Source organism: Heteronotia binoei, chromosome 15, assembly GCF_032191835.1.
Source record: "Heteronotia binoei isolate CCM8104 ecotype False Entrance Well chromosome 15, APGP_CSIRO_Hbin_v1, whole genome shotgun sequence".
Lineage (NCBI taxonomy): Eukaryota > Metazoa > Chordata > Lepidosauria > Squamata > Gekkonidae > Heteronotia > Heteronotia binoei.
Genome location: NC_083237.1, coordinates 18,195,286 through 18,218,423, shown reverse-complemented (window position 1 = coordinate 18,218,423; position 23,138 = coordinate 18,195,286). Strand labels below are relative to the sequence as shown.

The 23,138-nt window shown below is 42.0% G+C and overlaps 1 protein-coding gene and 1 pseudogene across 1 annotated transcript; one reads left to right on the top strand and one right to left on the bottom strand.

Annotated features, from left to right (window-relative positions):
- The first annotated feature begins 6,568 nt into the window (after window positions 1-6,568).
- On the top strand, window positions 6,569-7,537 carry LOC132583242 (olfactory receptor 11G2-like). Its single transcript, XM_060254911.1, has one exon. It carries the CDS (start codon window positions 6,569-6,571, stop codon window positions 7,535-7,537), a length of 969 nt encoding a protein of 322 aa, XP_060110894.1.
- Window positions 7,538-15,915: 8,378 nt separating this feature from the next.
- On the bottom strand, window positions 15,916-16,854 carry LOC132584590 (olfactory receptor 11H6-like; annotated as a pseudogene).
- Window positions 16,855-23,138: the final 6,284 nt, after the last annotated feature.

The following is a 23,138-nucleotide window of genomic DNA, read 5'->3' as shown; positions in this document are numbered from 1 at the left end:
ATATTAATTTGTAATCCATAATGATTTTTTATTCTTAATCTGTTTCTCCAAATTCTTTACAATCCCCCAAGAACTTTGTCATTTCCTGGGTGTTTGTAATTGTGAATCTCTTTCCTTTGTATTCAAAACTTAAACCCTCTGGAAGTATCCATCTGTATCTCATTTCATTTTCTCTCAGCTTTTCTGGCAATTTTTTGTGCAATCTCCTGTCGTTGATGACTTTCCTTGGCAATTCTTTCATGATTCTTACACTGCTGCCATCCACCTCCAATGTTTTTTCAAATTGTTTGCTCAAAATTTTCCCCACCATATCTTTTGTCACAAATCTTACTACGACATCTCTTGGTAATTTGTTTTTTTCTGGCATAATCCAAATTTGCCCTATAAATGTAGTCATAAAAATAGTTGGTTTCATCTGGGTTTTCATCCAAAAATTCAGCAATGATTTTTATAATATATGTCCTTAAATCAGTCTCAACAGATTCAGGCACCCCTCTCAATCGTATCTGATTTTCCATTACTTTACAATCTTGTAGTACTGCTTTCTCCTGCATTTTTTGAATAGTGGAATCCACTGTGTCTATTCTTAAATCTTGGCCTTTCACCTTTTCTTCCACCTCCTGAACTTTCTTTAACACTGCTTGAGAATCCTTTCTGAGATCTTCAATTTCTTTTTTAATTTCTTTTTTGACTTCTTCTGCATTCGATTCTGTTTTTTTTATTTCCTTCTTGCATTGTATTAATGACTCCTTTATTATTTTTACCAGTCTTGCTTCCATAGCATCAATTGCCTCCTGCCATTTAGCCATTTTTGCTTCTTCAAGTGACCCAGCCCTCGTTCGAATCTGCTTTGCTCCTGGTTTTTGCATAGACATCACTGCCCGCCCATTGTTTAAATAGGCGCCAATGTTGACCTCACAAATTCAATTTTCAATTACACAGTCTTGTAGACTGGAGCATGCCCTTTTATATGAGCCTAAAATCACCATTCCCAGAGGCTCCTAAGTCCAAATATTAATTTTTAAAAGTTTTTATTTCTTCAAAATGGCGCTCGAGACTTTTCTGTCCCTTTAAAAAAGTTTTTCCTTTTTTCTCCTGAACTGCACCAAAATTGATTCAAAACATATAATCCAATAGATTTCACTTTTTAATGATGATATCTGCCGGCTCCACTATTTTTTAAAGTCCCATTTTCTTTTGATTAATTTTTAAAATTTTGACCTTCTTTTAATGGCCGCCAGTGCTTCTCTATGATTTAAAGTCCTAGAGAGGGCTGGGAGGCTTGCAGTTTTCCCTTCTCTTAATGGCTATTTCCTTCCTCTCTTGCCAAGAAGTCTCGTTTTCAATGGTTAAGAAGTCTCATGTTGTTTCTGTGATGCCATTTCCTGTGATATCTTCACCAAGTCAGCAGTTCTATTTCGGAGGGGGTTGTCTGACCCGACCGCAGGTATTCAAAACAAAGTTTGTTTTTCCACTTTTATCCTTATTCCTCCAATTTTATTAGTCCCAAAATTACCCCCTCCTTTATCTTCCTTAGTTTAAGATAATATAACTGGATCTAGACCTTTGTTTTTATTTTAAATTGGTCTTATATTAGTCCCGGAGTGTTAGATATAGATCTTTTACCTTTTTTGCCGCTATCCTTATGCACACTGCTCTTTTCAAAGATTAATGTTGATCAGTTCCAAAGAAGCCTTGAATCTTGGTGAATTTAAGTCAATTTAATGACCTCAGAAATCCTCTGTAGACAGTTGAATGCAATCCTTCTCCAGGAACTCTTCAAAGCCAAAAAGGAACCCCATTGGAACTCGTCATCAGCCAAAGTAAATCCCCTCAGAACTTAATATGCATGTCTTGGCCTTCTCCTTATCTGGAAGAAGTAGGCAGCAGGTGTTAGGATCATCTTCTCTGCCCAGAATAGAGGCTCTGGTCTGCTCTTTGGCTGAGAAGCAGCTCAATCCTCCATGACCAAAGCCCAGAAGTCCATGTTCATATGTTTCTCCAGGGGAACAACTGATCTCTGTAGTCTGCTTTGCAATTATCTCCTTATAAAAGTTCGCCGGGTGCCCATTTTGTGAAGTTAGGTGCTAGGTTCTTTTCCTTAGCATTTCGTTGAATTGTGACTGGTGTCACCTCCATCTCCTCCTCTCACTCCCCCCTTTCCCCTGGCTTCTATCCCTTTTTTTTCAAATTCTTGCTATTTTATCACATGATTTTATTGCCACTTGATTTTTTTGGCTCTTAGTTTTATTCATGTTCATGCAGTTTTTGGATTGTTCCGTTTTGACTTTATGACATCCATTGCTGGTGCTTGTTTGCGGAGTTGTTGTGTTTTGACATTCTGTTCTGAAGGGTGTTTCAGTGCTACCAAGGCAAGCCACCTGAAGTGCAGGTTATCCATATTTTCAAGCAAATAAGTATAAAAAGATATAGATTTGCTTTGCTGCTTGGGGATTGGATAAAAATATGGAGCAGAGGTCCATCAGTGGCTATTAGCCACTGTCTATATGTGTGTGTGTATAAATATATACCACTGTGTGATACAGAGTGTTGGACTGGATGGGCCATTGGCTTGATCCAACATGGCTTCTCTTATGTTCTTATCCAGTTTGGTGTAGTGCTTAAGTGTGTGGGCTCTTATCTTGGACAACCGGGTTTGATTAACCACTCCTCCACTTGCAGCTGCTGAAATGGCCTTGGGTCAGCCATAGCCCTTGCAGAGTTGTCCTTGAAAGGATAGCTGCTGTGAGAGTCCTCTCAGCCCCACCCACCTCACAGGGTGTCTGTTGTGGTGTGTGCGGGGGGGGGGAGGAGGTAAAGGAGATTGTGAGCCACTCTGAGATTCAGAGTGGAGAGCAAGGTATAAATCCAATATCATCATCATCTTCTTTTTCTCAAAGGTATTCATTATGTGGCGGAGCACTACTCTGTCTTTGAAAGTCTTTCAGAAATATCACACACCATAATGAAGAGGGAGAGGAGCTGTTGTCCCAAGAGATGCTGTTTTTGTTGGATAGTGTCTTTGCCCTCCAGGGATATATGATCCCCCAGTTGATGCAGGTGACTGATTAAAACTGCAGCCCTACTTATGCAGCAGTACTCTTGCCTTGCCTTGCCTTGCCTTGCACACACACACACTGACACTTTCTTCTGCCAAGGCAAAAATATGGTGCTTCCCATCCTTCACTCCATTAATAAAGAGGAACAAAGAAGAACATACTTCTTCCCCAGACGCTGACTTGGAGCTGCTGGAGGGATCTTCTGTTTAGACTGTTGCCAAGGTATAGAAATGGGAACTGTGGCCAGACCAAAGGGGGCTGGGAGGGTGGATATGAACACATTTGGGCTTCTTCAGAGGAAGAAGATTTGGACTTCTAAAATTATGGACAGGCCTGATCTTAATATGAGGCTGGGCAAACCGGAAACTGCAGTGTACTGATTAGCCAACAATAGAAATAAACCACTGTGTTTTTAAGTTGCAAATAAATGCTTAAACAATTTCTTTCACAACGATGCAATTATATTATTACCATCACAAACCAAAATTCATTAAATGTTCATAGAAAAATCAAAAAGTTACTTCACACCACTCTTGTAAGGTAGCACTTTGCAATCCACTGTCTCAGTTCTCTTTTGCTTGAAAGACGCAGACAGCACCACGCTTGTATATGATGCCTTCTGTGGGTAGCAGATTGAAATCTGACGGGTGCAGTGGCTACACAGGTCCTAGGTTCAGTTCTGTGTTTTGTTCACCTTCCACTGGACGCTTTCTTTCAGCTTCAGAACCCGTGCTAAAGGCAATTGCTCACACTTTACAATACAATGCTACTTTGCAGCTTGCATGAATGGCTCTCTGTGTCTTTCAAGCAAAGGAAAACTGAGACAGTGGAATGTACAGTGCTACCTTACAAGAGTGGTGTGAAGTAACTTTTTGATTTTTTCTTTGGCATTTAATGAATTTTGGTTTGTGATGATAATAATGTACCGTAATTGCATCATTATGAAAGAAATTGTTTAAGCATTTATTTGCAACATAAAAACGCAGTGGTTTATTTCTAGTGGCTGGCAAGGCAAAGGGATTCTTTGTGCAACCCTTGCAAAGTCGCTACATGGGTGTGGTGAGCACACCTCTACAGTATCCTCAAAGATCTCTGGTATGCCATGCAAGGATTCCTAACCGCCTTTTTATGGGTTGCAGCATATTTTAATAGGACTCTGGAATAAAGTTGTCAGCTGGACAGGAAAAGAAATCCTGCCCTTTTAATAGAAGCTTAATGGGCTGAAATGGACAGCTGCAGCTTCCTGTGGCATGAAGCCTTCACATGTTTGCTTGCAGATCTAACTGATATTTTAAAGCATAAGCAAAAGGCCCAGGTTTCCATAAGTTTATCTGATTTATTTTCTTATTTGTGCAATGCACCACATTTCGGGCGTTCAGTAGTCCCTGCTTGCCAATGATCTCTAGAGAGCACAGAACAGAGATTGTTCCTAGTCTTCTCATTCAAAGCTGCTGGCTAATGACATCTGTTTTTGCAGAAAAAGCAGAGTTGACATGGAGTGGGATCCAGCCAGCCTTTGAAGAGCCCTGGAAGAAGAAGAAGAGAAGAAGAATTGCAGATTTATACCCTGCCCTCCTCTCTGAATCAGAGACTCGGAGTGGCTTACAATCTCCCATATCTTCTCCCCCCAAAACAAATACCCTGTGAGGTGGGTTGGGCTGAGAGGGCTCCCACAGCAGCTGCCTTTTCAAGGACAACTCTGCCAGAGCTATGGCTGACTCAAGACCATCTCAGCAGGTGCAGGTGGAGGAGTGGGGAATCAAACCTCGTTCTCCTAGATAAGAGTCCACGCACTTAACCACTACACCAAACTGGCATTCTGTTTGGAAGAGCCCTGTGCTAAGAGCCCTGGAAGCTCATTGGAGGATTGGCTGCATCAGGGATTTGTGGCCTAATATACAAAAGAACTCCTGCTAGAAAATGAGCCCTGGAGAAGCATAATATCAAGCATTCTCTGTGAGGCTGACCATTGGTTGATTGTTCAGAATGGTCAATAGATGCTTTATTAGTGGAAGCTAGGATGGGAGATGTTCCCATTAGGGCCTTTCCTCCTTTGGGAAGCCGTCACTCCTCAGACTGGCAGATTTTTGAAGCAGAGAACTGCTGAGTTGTCTGCGATAGCAAAAGTTCTAAATGGCTGTTGCTGTCTTGGGGGAACTGAAACAGGATTAGTACCAGTGCTCCCTCTAAAGCTGTGGGATCCTGTGAGCAAAAATTCTACTTTGTGAACTAGTGGCAATAAAGTTGTGAGTGACTGCATACATTAGTTTGCTCTGGGGCCATTTTCCATGAGCTCAGACAAAAACGTGTGAGCCGGAGGCTAAAAAACTGAGCTAGCTTGCACTAACTCAGAGGGAACACTGGAAGCAGCTGTGCTGTCTGCTTATAAGGTTGCATTTACCTCCAATATGCTCTGATTTGATTAATCTGATCTGATTTCTAGCCTGCCCCTTCCCATGAACAGGCTCAGGGTGGGTTACAACATAACCATTAAAAACAATAAAGTATACATTTAATATATTTTAAACGATCACAATATAAAATCGCTACCCTCCAGTAAAAATGACGGCGTCCAGAAACTAAGCAAATAAGGTAAGTGTAATTGAAGTCAATGTCAACATATTGTATCCAAAGATTACATTCAGTGAGTGAGGGGGGCTGTAATGGGATCCTCCCTGCAGCTTACACTAGGGCTGGGGCACGTCCTAACGGCTTTGTGTAACTCTTTTCCATGCCATTGCCACTTATCGCAGTTGCCACCCTGCAGCTTTTAGAAGAAGAAGAGGACTGCAGATTTATACCCCACCCTATACCCCATCAGGGATTCAAAGCGGCTTACAATCTCCTATATCTTCTCCCCCCACAACAGACACCCTGTGAGGTGGGTGGGGCTGAGAGGGCTCTCACAGCAGCTGCCCTTTAGAGGACAACCTCTGTGATAGCTATGGCTGACCCAAGGCCATTCCAGCAGATGCAAGTGGGGAACTGGGGAATCAAACCCGGTTGTCCCAGATAAGAGTCCACACACTTAACTATTACACAAAACTGGCTCTCTAGGGCATAAAGGGAGTCTTCTACAAATATTTTGAATGAAGTTGCCTGACAGCAATGCTTCTCAGTGCATCTCAAGAGCATCTGTTGGGTTGTGCTTATACAATAATGTAGAACTGATGAGGGAGAGGTTGCTTCTGAAGAACCAAGGAAAGGATCCTGCCATTCCTAGAGGGCAGTCCTGCTAGCTTTTTTACTTCTAAGTGGAAAAGATCAACAGGTAGTAGTGACTGCTTTTCGTATTTCAAAAAGACAGGGCTTTTTTGAGCAGGAACGCATAGGGACACCATCTCTGCTGGCATGGTGTCTGGAGGTGTTGCATAATATGCAAATTAGTTTCTGTGTGAAACAATGGTGACATCGTGGTGTGTGTGTCCTAATATGCTAATGAGTTCCCACTGTGCTTTTTCAACAAAAAACATGTCCTGGAAAAAGACATTGTTCTTTTCTGATTCCAGATGGAGTTGGGCCTCTTGATCAATGGGACCACAGTGAAGGAGTTCATTTTGCTGGGGTTTGGAGTTGCGCGACAGGCGCAGTTCCTGCTCCTCATCTTTTTTTCCATTCTGTACATGCTCACTTTAGCTGAGAATATCACCATCATCACACTGGTGGTTCTAGACGCCCACTTGTCCCGGCTTCCCATGTACATCCTGCTGAGCAACTTCTCCTGGCTGGAGATCTGTTACGTGAGTGCCACAGTACCCCGAATGCTGTTTGATTTGACATCTCCTCAAGGAATCATCTCCTTTCACGTCTGCTTCCTTCAGTTCTACCTCTTCTTCTCACTTGGCACCACTGAATGCTTCTTCCTGTCAGCCATGGCCTTGGATAGGTACGTGGCTATCTGCCATCCTCTGCGCTATCCACAAATTATGTCCCCAGATTCTTGCTACATTCTGGTGGCTGCTTGTTGGATCCTTGGCTTCCTGTGGTATCTTATCCCTGTGATTTTGATCTCCAGGTTGTCCTTCTGTGGCCCCCAAATCATCAACCACTTCCTGTGTGACCCTGTGCCCATTTTGTCTCTTGCCTGCCCTCCACTAGGAATTGTTCCCAGTGTCTGCAAAGTGTTTATGCATACGATGGTTTCTTGCAATGTCTTATTTGTTTCGCTGTCTTATGGTGTTGTGATTCTAACCCTGATGAAAAACTCCTTCCAAGGCAGTTTTAAGAAGTCCTTCTCCACTATCTCTTTCCATCTGCTGGTGGTGACCCTTTTCTATGGCTCTGTGGCTGGGATGTACTTAGCTCCAGTTGGAGAGAATTCCTCAGCGGTCACTAAAGTGGTCACGGTCTTCTACACGGCAGTCACACCCTTTCTCAACCCCATGATTTATTGTCTGAGGAACGATCAGGTGAAGGAGGCACTGGGAAGGCTGTGGAAGAGAAGGGGGAAATTCCTGAGGAGCAAAGTGACAAAGTGAAAAAAAGAAAGAAACAGGGGGAAAAAACAAACCCTAAACCAGGTGAATTCATTTGTTACGAAGGTCGGATCTGACAGAAATGAGACCTTGTCAGGCTGGGCCATGTGTGTCGTAAAATGTAACGCCAAGTAGCAGAGACATAAACTTTATAATGGACACAGACAAAGACAAAGCTTTTTTTAAAAAACAAAAAAACAAAACAAAGCTTATAATATTTTGGGTTCAACGCAATGATGAGGTGAGGTGGTAGTAATCATAGGTCTTATTATTATCACAGCATTGTATAGGCTGTGCTCTAAGACTGAAAACTGAGCCAACAGGGCCAACTATATATACACTCAAGGTTCCCACGCTAGCCTGCTATTGGGCCATTCAAACCAGCAGGGGGCCCGTGATTGGAGAAGGGCAGCAGGGATTTGAATCCTGCTGCCTATTGGTCCTGAGTCCCCAAGCTCAATCCTACAGGCTCCAGTGAGCCAGGCAAGAACACCATACGTTATACGTATAACCGATCACATATACAGCAAAACTTTAAATAAAACATGCTTCAAAGAGTAGCACTCTTGCAATGTTTTATTTAACAGCCTCTGATAACTGAAGGAAGCAAGAAAAAGGGAGAAGGAAACAGACTTGCTTATGGGCCTGACAGGAGCTCTCTGGGGGCCTGATTCAGCCCTTGGTCTGCACGTTTGACCCCACTGCCCTAAATATTACTAATCTTTATTTCATTTATCAATACTAATCTTTATACTAATCTTTATTTATGCTCATTTTTATTTCATTTCTCAATCCTTTCAACCATAGGGTGGTGGGATTATGGATAAAATGAAAACAGTGCAAGTTTTTTTTTTAAAAAAACAACCAATAAATACTAAGATCATTTAAAAATGTATGTAAGAAATCGAATAACAGCTTCCAGCCAGCCCGCATCATTTGAAAACAGCCGTTGCAGAATAATGTAATTATTAGAGCACCGAATGTCAGAGTTGCCAAGAGATTCCACTATATCGTGCCTAACTTCAATAAGCCAAGGGTCATGTAATAGCACATGTGAGATGGTTTCTGTTGCTGAAGATGACACCAGAACCATTTCTTTCAGTCCAGGGATTTCCTTTAAGCCTTCCTGTGTTTTCAGCTGTTGGGAGTGAATTGCATCTTGCAAAAAAAAGATAATCAAATGTCTATGTTTGAGATTTTTTAAATAGTAACCAAAATGATTAGCAACTATAAAGGAAGTTGTAGGGACATACCCATAATACAAAGGAGAACACTGCCTATATGAATCATGTGATAAAATTGCTTCTGTTATTTCAACAATACTAAGAAACCAAGCATAAAACGTTTTCAATATGTTGTATGCTAATTTGCTGTTCAAGCTTTACCTATATGTTTGGACTGGTAACTTCCATTTCTATGTATCTGAGGAAGTGTGCATGCACACAGAAGTTTATACCTTGAATAAAACTTTGTTGGTCTTAAAGGTGCCACTGAACCAGAACTTTGTTCAAGAAAACAAGCTTGTGTGAGTAATTTGCTGAACAGTGTGGTTAGAACTGAAAAAAGGAAGTACTTCACCCAAAGGGTGATTAACACATAGAATTCACTGCCACAGGAGGTAGTCGTGGCTATAAGCATAGACAGCTTCAAGAGGGAATTGGATAAGCATATGGAGCAGAGGTCCATCAGTGGCTGTTAGCCACAGTGTATTGTTGGAACTCTCTGTCTGGGGCAGTGATGCTCTGTATTCTGGGTGCTTGGGAGAGGGGCAACAGTAGGAAGGCTTCTAGTGTCCTGTTCCACTGATGGGACCTCCTGATGGCACTTGGTTTTTTTGGCCACTGTGTGACACAGAGTGTTGGAATGGATGGGTCATTGGCCTGATCCAACATGGCTTCTCTGATGTTCTTAATTAACACAGTCACAGTGGGATATATGAGATACTTGTCCATTTTCCATGGAAAATTGTTTATTTGTGGTGAGAAAGAACTGATCTTTTCCCTCAGGATTATTGGCTCAGTCTTGATGCCATCCCACCTAAGGTCATCGCTGGGGATGAGGGAACCACTGCCTATGTGGAGGCGCTTCTCAATCACCAGCCAGCAGGCTGGCAGGGGGGAAATCCTGCCCCCAACTGGCCCAAAAGGTGATATGATGACATTGCTCAGAAGTGATATCATCATGTCACCAATGTCACATGACAATGCTCTAGTTTTTTTGGGGAAATTCTATGGCAAAATTGGCTACAAACCATAGAGTTTTGACCAGAAACTAGAGCATCACCCCCAAAGTGATACAAAAACCAAGACTTTGAGGGCTCAACAGTATTGTTGTGGTTGCCTGGCAATCTCCAACATGGTGACTGAGAGCTCAGTAGGCATTCTTTTCTTAGCGCTCCAGGCATTCTGTTATTTTAGGGAGTTTTAGTTTTTTTGATTTACGATGTATCTTTTCTTAGAATTCAAGGCGTTTCCCCCCTTCCAACCTGGAACTTCCGGACTTCCGGTCTGAGCTGACGGCAGAGCTGCAGCCCTCTAAATAAGGGGGATTTTTTTTCCTTTGTTTAGGGCAGAAAGACCCTTTCGGGGGCCCTGCTCACTCATCTCAGCCAGAGATTAGACAAAGATGACGCCTAAACTCCTTTAGTTGCTGATCTCAGCTGAAATTAGGTGGCTGAAGCCCCCTTTTTTTGAGCTTTGAGATCCGACGGTGGGGGAGCGTCTTCCATCATCTACAAAGGATTAAAAAGCCATTAAATTGACCTAAGCCTGTCGGAACCCAGGCACTTCAAGGACTGATTTATAACTGCAAGATAACTAACTAAGAAGCCGAAGTGAAAGAGCATAAGCTGACAAGGTACCGTTATTCAATGTTTTTGCTCCTGAGACTCTTTAAGCTAATCTGAATAGCCTTGAAAATTAAAAATAAATAGAAGTGAAGCGAAAGAGAAGGAGATAACTGCCTGCTAAATTTGAACTTTTGGAAACTAAAGACTTAAATAGAATTTGTAAAAGAAGGAAATTGTTTACATTCCTGAGGTTGATGACGCAGGCTCTTCTGTTCAACACTCCACATTCTTATCTGCAAATTTCAAAAGCTGCGATATTTGAAAGACGGGAACTGAGTAACCTGAACTGGGAAGTAAAACCTACTGGCCAATGAGGTGAAGCCTACAAGGATTACAAAGTTGTTACACTTGAACCAGGAAGGAATTAAAACCAAGATTGAAGAAGGACCTCTCTAAGACTCTGTGTAACCATAGACAAAGAACGATTGCCATTTTAAAATGGGGGAAAATAGCCAAATTTGTTGAAAATCAATATCTCAGCCCAGGAAGATGGGAGGAAGATGAAATTAGCTTTATTTTAAACAGCACACTCTAAGCTATTGGACTTGGTGTTGAATTTTAATTTGGAGACCTTTTTAGGTTTGGTGAGTTTTTTATGTCAGAAGAGAGAGTAACCCGATCAAGGGCTCATTCTTTTGGCAAGATGCAAATCAATTTGATGTATTAGAACCCAAGATGATGAAAGGAATGGATAAAATGTTATTGGCCCTTAAAAAAGAACTGAAAAAAGATATTGGTGATCTTAGGAAAGATATTGAGGGCTTTAAAGATGAACTGGGAAACAGAGTTAAACAAGTTGAAGAGAAAGTGGATACACAAGCCTCTACTTTGTTAAAACTTCAAGAAAGGGTTACAATCCACGACTGCAGATCGATGGAAACACAAGTGCGTCTGAGAGGACTACCTGAAAGAGAGGAAACAGATTTAATGGACTACATGGTGAAAATCATTGCTGAATACTTAGAAGAGGATCCTGAAAAATTCAGAAGTATGCTGGACAGTGTCTATAGAGTCAACTCATCATATGCAAAAAACAAAGGCCTACCCAGAGATATCGTTGTGAAACTAAGGTCCAAGGACATAGCAGGAAAAATCATAAATAAAGGCTTTCAAAAAGCTTGGACCTGTGAAAAAGCAAAAAACTTTTGGCGGATGATACAACAAGAAATTTCTAAAATTTTGGGCTATGACTTCAAGAAAGTGGCAGAGACCTTTCTGATAGGATTACAAATAGAAAAATTTCCAAAAGAAGATAGGACTTTAATTTGGTATCTGCTCTCAGCTGCTAGGACATTGTATGCGCAGCTGTGGAAACAAGAAAAAATACCAGAGAAATGGGACTGGATTGTGAAAGTTTTATCGTGGAGCGAGATGGATAAATTAACAAGAACTCTGAGAGACTATGATCTGGAAGTGTTTAAAAAGGAGTGGAAGAAATTTAAAAAATATATAGAGTTAGAATGGAACGTAAAAAGACATTGGACAATCTTTTAATATGAATGAGAAGAAAAAGATAGTGTGTTTTGATGGGTTTGGGATACCTTTATATTTGGATTTAAATATATAACTTCGGGGTAAGTCTTATAACGGAGGGAGGGGGGATTGAAAATATCATATGGGTTAGGGATAGAAAAGATATAACTAAACATCGTAACCGTAGGTTATTAATGAATTGTTAAAATACAACATTGGAGGGAGGGGGGATTGAAATGTCATACGGATTAATATTGAGATAATTAAGAAATAACTAAGTTGTATAACGATATGATATCAATAAATTGTTAAAACACAAACCTGGAACTTCCTTCAGGTTGTAGAGAAATCCCCTCCCACAGTCGTCCCTAGCCCATTTTGTAGATTTGTTGATCCGCACTCTATGACCTAGTTCAGGTTTAGATATATGATACCAGTCCTGTAAACAGCAGTACACATTGCCTTCTTCTTCTCCTCTCCTCACCCCGATTTCATCAGTGCTACAGATTATAAACACAATAGGTGAATGTGGGTGGGAGAATGAGCTCTGTTGCAGTGAGGATAGTCATTGCAGGGCAGGTCTTTCACTATATTTGGAGACCACCTGGCCTGGATCCCCTTTCTTACCACCCCTTGACAGGCTGGTGAATGGAAATTGGGGAGGGGGTGGAATTCAGCATCAGGCTGATACATGATGTTACTTCTGACACAAAACCAGAAGTGATCTCAGTCCATCAGTGTCCATCATCTCTCCTCCATTTGATCTTCACAATAACGTATAAGGAAAATGAGAGCAAAAGAAGGTAACTGGACAAAGGTCATTCAGTGAATAGAATGGCAGCAGAGAGACTTGAACCCAGGTCTCCTCACTCTTTGTCCAACAATTTCACCACTACCTCACACTATCTATCAGCCAGTTTGTTGTATTTGTCATTTTCTGGTTAATGTCACTGGGTGGAGGGAGTTGTATTAATCAGAAATGTTTGCTTTGGATATTTTTTCTGGAATGAGCTCCTCTGTTGCTCAGAGGACCAGATCAAACATAAAACTTAAGGTTTTTTAAAAAATAAAACAATGTTAATGTGATATATCTTAAAGGTGATGAAATATCTAAAATGTTTTTCATGCCGAAATAGTGTGGGGAGGGGGGAGTTTTGCCCTGGTTCAAGTACACATGTGTGCATCTGTATGCACACAGTGTCTACAACCATGGTCTAATTTAAGATCTATAACATTTGATCTTTGCATCTAAGTTTTTAATTGCATTTCATAGAGCCTACAAAAATCACACAACTGAGGTTGCCACATAAAAGAACAAACAATTATATTTTATTTCTTAAACCAGCAGAAGATTTCATTTTGTTTTATTTATTATGATCCAAGATCAGCCAACCTAAGGGTACAAGCTAAATTAGATAGCAGCATACAAAACCAATAACCCTGTTAAGCGCCAGTGTTAGAAATGCAAGGCAGTTAATGAAAGAATTGAAACATCTGTTTCCTCATCAACTGAGCTAAAGTGCAAAATCTGGCTACCTTACGTATGATTTAATTAAGGGAATCTACAAGGAGAGTGGACATATAAAATTTATCAGATTTTACTGGAAAAGTAGATAAAATTTGGATAATATACAGGGAACAAATACTCTAATAAAACGAACCATGAAGTAAGAACATAAGAGAAGCCATGCTGAATCAGGCCAATGGCTCATCCATTCCAACACTCTGTAGTCACACAGTGGCCAAAAAAACCAGGCGTCATCAGGAAGTCCATCAGTGGGGCCAGGACACTAGAAGCCCTCCCACTATGCCCTCCCCCCCGCACCAAGAATACCCCAGACAGAAAGTACCAACAATATGCTGTGGCTGATTGACCTCTGCTCCATATGCTTATCCAATCCCCTCTTGAAGCTGTCTACGCTGGCAGCCATCACCACCTCAAGCGGCAGTGCGTTCCATTCATATTAAATTGCACTCAGTTCATTCCATACATATTCAATTGCTTTCATAGTATTTGGTTGGCAAAAACACAAAACAGTAGATATAAGGGATACCTAAATATTTGCTTTGCACCTGAGCTGAAAGCAGAATGCTGAAACAGACCAAAGTAAATGTTGAGATATTTAGGATATTCTAAGGCATAAAGGTAATTTGCTTGAACAGAATTGTCCCTACTGCCACATAAGAGTTGACGCATGCTCTATCAACATGAAGACCTAGAACCCAGATTCTTTGGCTGTTTTTTAACTCCCAAAAAACTGCAGGAGAACCATACCTCTCTTTAAAAAATATAAGTAAGAAAATTCATCAATGATTATAAAACCAGGATATGTGATGCATCATTCATTAATTTTTAACACTCTATAAAACTTATTATATGCTTTATCCTATAAAAAATAAAAAACTTGAAAGGTGAATGCTTTAATTCCATTGTTTGTGCAATGGCAACTCAGCAACTCAAATACACAAGTTCAAATGGTGATGCTAAACTATCTAATTATAAAGCTGAGAGTTCAAGTAGCTTCAGGCATGCGTGGTTCCTCTGATATGGGAGCATCAGCGCTCAGTTCTTCCTCTTCTGTTTTTGATAGACTTAAGTTCAAATTTTGAAGAAGTAACTTCCCTGTAGTGATGTTCGAAGCTTTAAACAGCGTGCCTCCTTTATACACCAAGATATCTGAGATGCGGCTCCAATGAAACTTTATATTAGCATGGTACAATTTTGAAGCAAAAAACTTTAGGCTCTTCTGCTTTTCTAATGCCTCTGGTGGCAGGTCTAGTAGCACAATCACCTTCTGCCCTTCAAACAAAAAATAGCCTCGCAGCCGGGCTTCCCTCAGAATTTTTTCTCTTGTCTTGGGGTAGAGAAACTGCACCTAAATGTCCCGCAGTTTTTCTTTGCGCGCCATTACTAAGGGTCCAAGCCTCAGAGCTTTAGCAATGGCTGGAGATGCGCCACCTTCTTGTTTAAAAACCCGAGCTAACCATTGTGATAGGAAAGCAGCAAGATCCATATTCTCCTCCGCGCCCTCTCTGATCCCTCGAAATTTTAAATTCAGGGCTCTCCAACGATTTTCCAAGGATATTATTCTAGTGTTGAGCAAAGACTCTTTTGCTTTTAAATGCTTTACTTCTTCTTGCAACGACAAAGATATTTCAGCAGACCGTTCCGCCATTTTCGAAGTGACTTCTAGTTCACTAGCCACTTCATCAATGTGTTTATTAACAGGAACCAACAAGGCTTCCACTGTTTTTGTAAAATAAGTATGAATGTCTTCTCGCAGCATGTTCAGATCTCTTCTACAAATTGGGGCTTCTTCACCCTCCTCTTGTGGGCCATCAGTAACGTTTTGCCCAGGGGCCATTATAGGATCTGCAGAGGGAGAAGAGCCCATTTGAATAGGGGGAGATCCCGGTATGAAAAAATCTCTTACCGATTGCGAAGCTTCTGTTGTGGGTTTCCCCCTGTTTTTGATCTTGGCTTTCGCTGTGGATTAAGGTTTGAGAGATTTTCCCATCTGCAAAACGATTTTGAGTCCGTGTTGTAGGCGAAGCGCCCAGAATTAGGAGGGGAAGAGTCAGAGCTTCACTTGAATGCATCCACCATAGCTCAGCGACGCCTCGCCCTCCCGAACCATACCTCTCTTTTTAAAAAACAACCACCTGCAATTCATTTTCAAAGCGAGAAGAAAACTTTGTTCTAGTGGCAGGTTGTCTCTACAGCTGAACTCCCCCTAATCCTAGCTTAATTTTTCTGCACCCTGATTGGGCAATGTAAAACAAAAATGAAAGGTTAAGACATGCCTCTCTTGACCAATAGTGAATATCAGGGGTCATTTTGTAGAAAAATAGGTGGTGAAGCTCATCCAGGATTGTTATGCAGATGCACCTACTATTCAATGGACAAGGTGGGAAGGAGGAGGTGGAACTCTCAGAAAGGTTCAGGAGCTGTGCTCCTGTGAGCTCCCACTGAATCCGATGCCTGGTGAATATATGCATTCTGTCTTTTAGCCTGGTCAGCTGAATGTTTTGTTTTCCCTCCTCCTTTGCTTCTTCAATCTTACACTGATGTCATTCTTCTCAGCAGCCTGTGGAATGCCTCCTTCACCTGATCATTCCTCAAACAATAGATCAAGGGGTTGAGAAAAGGAGTAATAGCTGTGTAGAAAACAGTCACTGCTTTAGTCAACTCTGAATGACTCTCTCCAGCTGGAGTTAAATACACCACTGCCAGTGAGCCATAGAAAAGTGTCACCACCACTAGGTGGAAAGATATAGTAGAGAAGGCCTTCCTTTAATTGCCTTGGAAGGAAGCTTTCAGTAGGGTCAGAATCACAACACTATAGGACAGCACAACGAAGAAAGCATTACCTAAAATCCCCACATTCATAAAAATCTCACAGACTTTAGGGGCAATTCCTAGTGGCGGGCAGGCCAAGGATAGAATTGGTCCAGGATCACACAAGAGATGGTCAATGACATTGGGGCCACAGAAGGACAACTTGGAGATCAAAATCACTGGAAAAATGTGCCACAGGAAGCCAAGGATCCAACAAAGGACCATTAGAGAACAGCAGAAGTCTTGGGACATAATTTGTGGGTATTGCAGAGGGTGACAGATAGCCAAGTACCGATCCAAGGCCATGGCTGAGAGGAAGAAGCATTCAGTGGTGCCCAGTGAGAAGAAGATGTAGAAGTGAAGGAAGCAGGAGCGGAAAGTAATGATCCCATGAGGGAACGTCAGGTCAAAAAGCATCCGGGGCACTGTGGCACTCACATAACAAATCTCTGGCCAGGAGAAGTTGCTCAGCAAGTTGTACATGGGCTGCCGGGACAAGTGGATATCTAAAAACACTAGTGTAATGATGGTGATGTTCTCAGCCAATGTGAGCACATAGAGAATGGTGAAAAAGACAAGGAGCAGGAGCCGCTTCTGTTGTCCACCACCAAAGCTCATCAGAATGAATTCCTGCACTCCAGTCCCATTGGCCAACTCCATCTGGAATCCAATAATACGGATGTCACTAGTCTGTCTACCACCTCTTTAGCCCACCCACACAACTTTGTGTAGATTGTAGAGTTCTTCTCTCCATTTTATCCTCACAACAGTGCCTTTAAGTAGGCTAGGTTCAGACACTGGACCAGAATAGTTATTAGTTTTGAGTTTGCCTAGTAGTCCTAGAATGTCATCTTTTGTTACCTCAATTTGACTCAGTTCCTCAGAAATCCTTAAGAAAAAACAGTGGCTCTGGCCTGGATATGTGCTCCAGGTCCTGAATACACACTGAATACAGCTGTGAAGAATTCATTTGGTTTCTCATTAGCAATCCTTTTATTCCTGTAATCTAAGACAGTTTCCTGCACCTGATATATCTGGAAAAATTCTTATCGTTTGTCTAAACATTTTTGACCACCCACTCGTCAATTTTTTTTTCTGCTTATTGTCGACTTACATTCACTTGTGCTCCTTTCTGTTCACCTTTACTAGGAAAATAATCTTTTTTGCCTTTTATTGCTTCTTTGACTTAACCATGCAGTTGTTAACCATGCAGACATTCCCTTAGACTTGTTGGTACCTTTCTTGAGGTATGGATTTTATCCAGGCCTCGATCAGCTTAGTTTCTGGGCATTCTGGAAGAATTTGACTCTCTTAACATGATTCTGTTTATCTTTCTCCTGACTAGTTGTCTCATTTTAGCAAATTTCCCTCTTTTGAAATCAAAAGGGATTGTTTTGGACCTTGGGGGCAAATTTCTGTTGATCTGAATGCTGAAGTTGATAGTATTGTGGCCAGTGTTCCCAGCTGGTGCACCAACATTGACATCTGGCACCAGATCTCCAGCCCCCCTTCAAATTCAGATTTGCTACATCTCTAGTTGGCTCTTTGATGAACTGCTCCAGGGCACAGTAATTTATAACTAAAAAGCTTGCTTCTATGGCAATACCTGAGCACATGTTTGCACCGATCAATGAGAGAATAGCTGAAGAAGAAGAAGAAGACGAAGACATTGGATTTATATTCCACCCTCCACTCAGAGCGGCTCATAATCCCATTTATCTTCCTCCCCCACAACAAGCACCCTGTGAGGTAGGTGGGGCTGATAGAGCTCTGAGAGAAGCTGCCCTTTCAAGGACAAGCTCTGCGATAGCTATGGCTGACCCAAGGCCATTCCAGCAGCTGCAAGTGGAGGAATGGGGAATCAAACCTGGTCCTCCCAGATAAGAGTCTGCACACTTAACCACTACACCAAACTGCCTCTCTGAAGTCATGCAGTATTGCAACATTCTCCCCTTTGGTCACAACCATTACTTCTTGTTCCTTCTTTTAATTTTTTTTAAAAAGTATTTATTAAGATTGTGCAAAAGATAATACAATAATTAAAGAGGATATACATTGCATAGTTGTAGAACAGCTGCATACAGAGTACTTCAATTTAAAAAGACTGGAACTTGCAGTGGTCAATTAGAAGTAACCAAAGATACAAAATATAAATCCAGTAATCACTAAAATTGGAAAACAGGGCATACTTTAAAAAAATCTAAAAAATACTTGGGTACAACAAACCAATAGTTCATCTTATCCTATGTCTCAGTCAAACCAACTAGCCAACTGTTGACTAATTGTGAGTGTGAAAAAAGGAGGATGTGTGAGTATATGTTGAAAATTAGACTGTCTTCCTATTTGATATACAGAACAACACCACCCAAGTATGTTCCTGCCTGTCCTCTCTGTAGACTTTATATCCAGGAATAATGGTGTTCGATAGACTTTCCCTGTTCCTCCAGTTTTCTGAAATGCCCACTGTACCTATATTGTCGTTCGGCGCCAAGTTCTTCAGCTTCTCTTTCTTGGCTCAGAAACATTTAGTACTGAAATACAAGCACACATATCTTGTTTTCTACTCTAAGGACCCCATCTGCCTTGGCCCTCAGGCTTCTTCACATGGCTGTTCTTTGCGCCCTACTCCCATTCGCAAGCTCCACCTTCCTCCTTTTGCAAGAATTTAACACACAGCAATTCTTTGGGAGGATGATCAAGTGGTTCTTCATAAGAGAGAAAGTTTATCTTCTTGAGAATACATTGATCATGGTCTATGCTTGGATATTGATTTCTTGACATTTAGAACAGACATCCATGTCTGAAAAAAAGGAAGAGTTACCATCTCAGTTTCAGTTCATAGGAAGTAAAGGGATATTTCATCTGACTCCCCTGCAATATGCGAGATATTCTTCATACAGAATTCTAGCAACCGGTTATGTGCTAGGCAGGGGTCCCCATTGACCTGAATGCCATAATACCCACTGAGAACTTTTCTGGCACCAGTTTGAGACTCAGTTTGGTGTAGTGGTTAAGTATGCGTTCTCTTAACTGGGAGAACCGGGTTTAATTTCCCACTCCTCAATATGCCCTTGCTGGTGTAGACCTTGGGTCAGTCATAACTCTGTCTGAGGCTGTTAAGGAGCCGTTTCTGTCAGAGCTGTGTCATCCCCACCTACCTCACAGTGTGTCTGTTGGGGGAAGGGAAAGAAGATTGCAAGTCTCTCTGAGACTCCTTCAGGTAGCGAAGGATGGGGTATAAGTCCAATCTCTTCTTCCTCCTTCTCTTCCACTGCTGCTGTTGCTGTTTGTCAATGTTTCCGACCACCCTAGGCCAGAATTCCAATAGTATCAAGAGGCTCAAAAACTTGGGATCCCTGTGCTAAGGATACAAAATATAAATCCAGTAATCACTAAAATTGGAAAACAGGGCATACTTTAAAAAAAATCTAAATAATTCTTGGGTACAACAAACCAGTAGTTCATCTCATCCTACGTCTCAGTCAAACCAACTAGCCAACTGTTGACTAATTGTGAGTGTGAAAAAAGGAGGATGTGTGAGTATATGTTGAAAATTAGACTGTCTTCCTATTTGATATACAGAACACCATCACCCAAGTATGTTCCTTCCTGTCTTCTCTGTAGACTTTATATCCAGGAATAATGGTGTTGGATAGACTTTCCCTGTTCCTCCAGTTTTCTGAAATGCCCACTGTATCTATATTGTCATTCGGCGCCAAGTTCTTCAGCTTCCCTTTCTTGGCTCAGAAACATTTAGTACTGAAATACAAGCAGCCACGCCTTGTTTTCTTCTCTAAGGTCTCCATCTGCCTTGGCCCTCAGGCTTCTTCACATGGCTGTTCTTTGCGCCCTACTCCCATTCTCAAGCTCCACCTTCCTCCTTTTGCAAGAATTTAACACACAGCAATTTTTTGGGATGATGATCAAGTGAGTCAAAGTAACCAGGAAAGATCAGAAATGTGACTGACAGTGGGTGATGCTATGAGTGTTCCCGTCTTTCAGTCTTCCCCACCTTTTCGCTAGAAGGTGGTGCTATTCACACCCATACCGCTGTGGTTCCTACCTCAGCCTCCTTTGCCCAGGTACTGATTCCCATTTTCTTTACCTCAAGTCAGAACCAAAGCATCGATTTATGCAGCAGAAAGGTTTCCTTTGCAGTGGTCCGACTGGATTATTATTTTAGTTCAAAACCCAATGATGTGTGGATGGATTGTGAACAGTGTTCCCCCTAAGCTGAGATAGCGTGAGGTAGCTCACAGTTTTTTAGCCTCCAGCTCACACATTTTTGTCTTAGCTTAGGAAAAATGGCCCCAGAGCACACTAACTTATGCAGTAGCTCACAACTTTAATGTCAGTAGCTCATGACTTTAATGCCAGTAGCCCACAAAGTAGGATTTTTGCTCACAAAACTCTGCAGCTTAGAGGGAACATCGACTGTGAGTCCTTACTAATAGATGATATGGCTTAGACCAGACTTGAATCCTGTATGGTCTTCTTTGCTTTCCTAAAAACTGCGATCCAAAATAAGAATGAAATTCCATCTCAATGTATCAGCGTTATCTCCAACTTGCACTTGCTTGCAAAGTGCCTGTTGGGTCGACATGAGGCTAATAAAGTTCAGAATTATTTGCCAAAATATCAGCTAACACTAGGCAGATGGCTAAAAATTGACCCCAGGGTTCTCTTGCAAGGTTCTGGATAGCAGGTTAAGTAACTACGGAACACCAGCGTAAGGTGGTGTGAAACCATCTGTTGTGTCCTGGGAATGCAGAATGCTGCATGACCTTTCCATCTGTTCTTTAGAAATGACACTCTAAGAAACTTTCCTCTGAGTTTCTTATCTCGGCCCCTCTTGCTTTGGTAATCATCCACATTTCTGTGCCTCTTTGGTACAAGGTGAAGTGCTCTCTAACCAACTCAGGACATAACCTAGTGATGAAATCTGGTGTGTGTCTTACTCTGAGCTTAAATGTAGTCTTGTTAGAGGATAGAGAAGACAACTTTGGGAAGGTCAGATTGTAAATTGCTATGGTGCTCATATCTGGTTTTTTGCAAGCCATTTTAGAGTTCCTTAACAGACTTCTTAAAACTACAAGAAATACAGGACCCTTGAGAACTTGTCTGTGGAGGGTAGTTCTTCTTCCTATCAAAACAGGATCTCCTCAGAGACTAATTTCCCTTACTGAAGAATAAACAGTTAACAAGTCTTTTGTTGTCATGTGTATTGATGACTCCAAGCGGGAGAGGTGGAACCCCTGGGTCTAGAATTGAATTTGTATCTCATCAACTTTTCTGCTGATGAAGAAAGGAGGAAGGGACCCCTGTAACCACCCAAAATGGCTATGCTAAGGACCATGACACCTGCACGATGGAGCAAAGTCACAGGGGATGAGATCTGTAATAAGGAGGTGAATGGGGAAAGAAGGACAGGAAAAGCCAGTGAAATACATCTCTTAAGGCAGCTGTGCTGGACTTTCTGCCCACATTTCCACCAAAGCTCCCAAACCCTTTTGGGCCTAGGCCTCTCTACACATCTCTGTGGCATCTGACCTGCCCACAGGCCATTAGTCTGAATGAAAGCAAATGGCCCAGTTCTGAGACTCCTCTCAGACAGTGATTAAAATCTCCTGGCATCAGAGGCAGATAGGCGAGAAAGGACTCAATACAGTATGATGTAGAGTTTGTGTCAGACTCAGATATGGTTCACCCTGCTCTGCCATGAAGCTCCCTGGGTGACTTCAGGCTAATAACTGTCTCTCAGCCTAGCCTACCTTACAGGATGGTTGTGACGATAAAATGAAAGAGAAGAAGAAGAAGACTGCAGATGTATACCCCGCCCTTCTCTCTGAATCAGAGACTCAGAGCCGTTTATAATCTCTTCTATCTTCTCCTCCTACAACAGATACCCTGTGAACAGTGTTCCCTCTAAGCTGAGTTAGTGTGAGCTAGCTCACAGGTTTTTAGCTCCTGGCTCACACATTTTTGTCTTAGCTAAGGAAAAATGGCCCCGGAGCAAGTAGCTCTCAGCTTTAATGCCAGTAGCTCACGAAGCAGAATTTTTGCTCACAAGACTCCACAGCTTAGAGGGAGTATTGTCTGTGAGGTGGGTGGGGCTGAGAGGACTCTCACAGCAGCTGCCCTTTCAAGGACAACTCCTGCGAGAGCTATGGTTCACCCAAGGCTATTCCAGCAACTGTAAGCGGAGGAGTGGGGAATCAAATGCAGGGCCGGTGCTAGGCTTTCTGGCGCCCTAGGCAAATCACCCACTAGCACCCCCCCCCCCCATTATTTAAAAATATAGGGAAATTGAAGAGCGCCAAACTTGAAACTTTTCACATTTTTAATATACTGATTTTTAATTTTTTTTATAAAAGTGATGTTATTAAAAATTGTGAGAAGAGGTGCTTGCCAGTCATGTTAGGAAGGAGGGTGGCAGGATAGGATAAGGTGGGAGGCAAAGTCACACAGTGGGGAGAGGGGGTGGCTTGGCTTTGTTGAGGGCAGCTTGGCGATGGGAAAGAACAAGGTGACAGCGGTCAGGAGCCAGAGTCATGTGTCAGGGAGGGGACACCCAGTGGTGCACCCTAGGCCATGTGGCGCCCTAGGTGACCGCCTACTTTGCCTACTCCCATGCACCGGCCCTGTGCACACTTAACCACTACACCAAAGAGTGGGCTATGCATGCCACTAGGGGTGCCAGCCTCCTGAAATTACAACCAATTTCCATCAGATCCCCTGAAGAAAATGGCTGCTTTGGAGTATGGACTTTACACTACCATGCTCTACTGCTGAAGTCCCTCTCCTTCACAAAACCCACCTTCCCAGGCTCTACCCCCAAATCTCCAGGAATTCTGGAGATTTGGCAACTCTGTATGTCACCTTGACTTCCTCAGAGAAAGGGCAGAATAAAAAACTACCACACAAATGAATTTCTTCCTAAACAG

Bases quoted from the DNA above. Each gene is read 5' to 3' on its own strand.
- LOC132583242 (XM_060254911.1), top strand. From the start codon at position 6,569: ATGGAGTTGGGCCTCTTGATCAATGGGACCACAGTGAAGGAGTTCATT.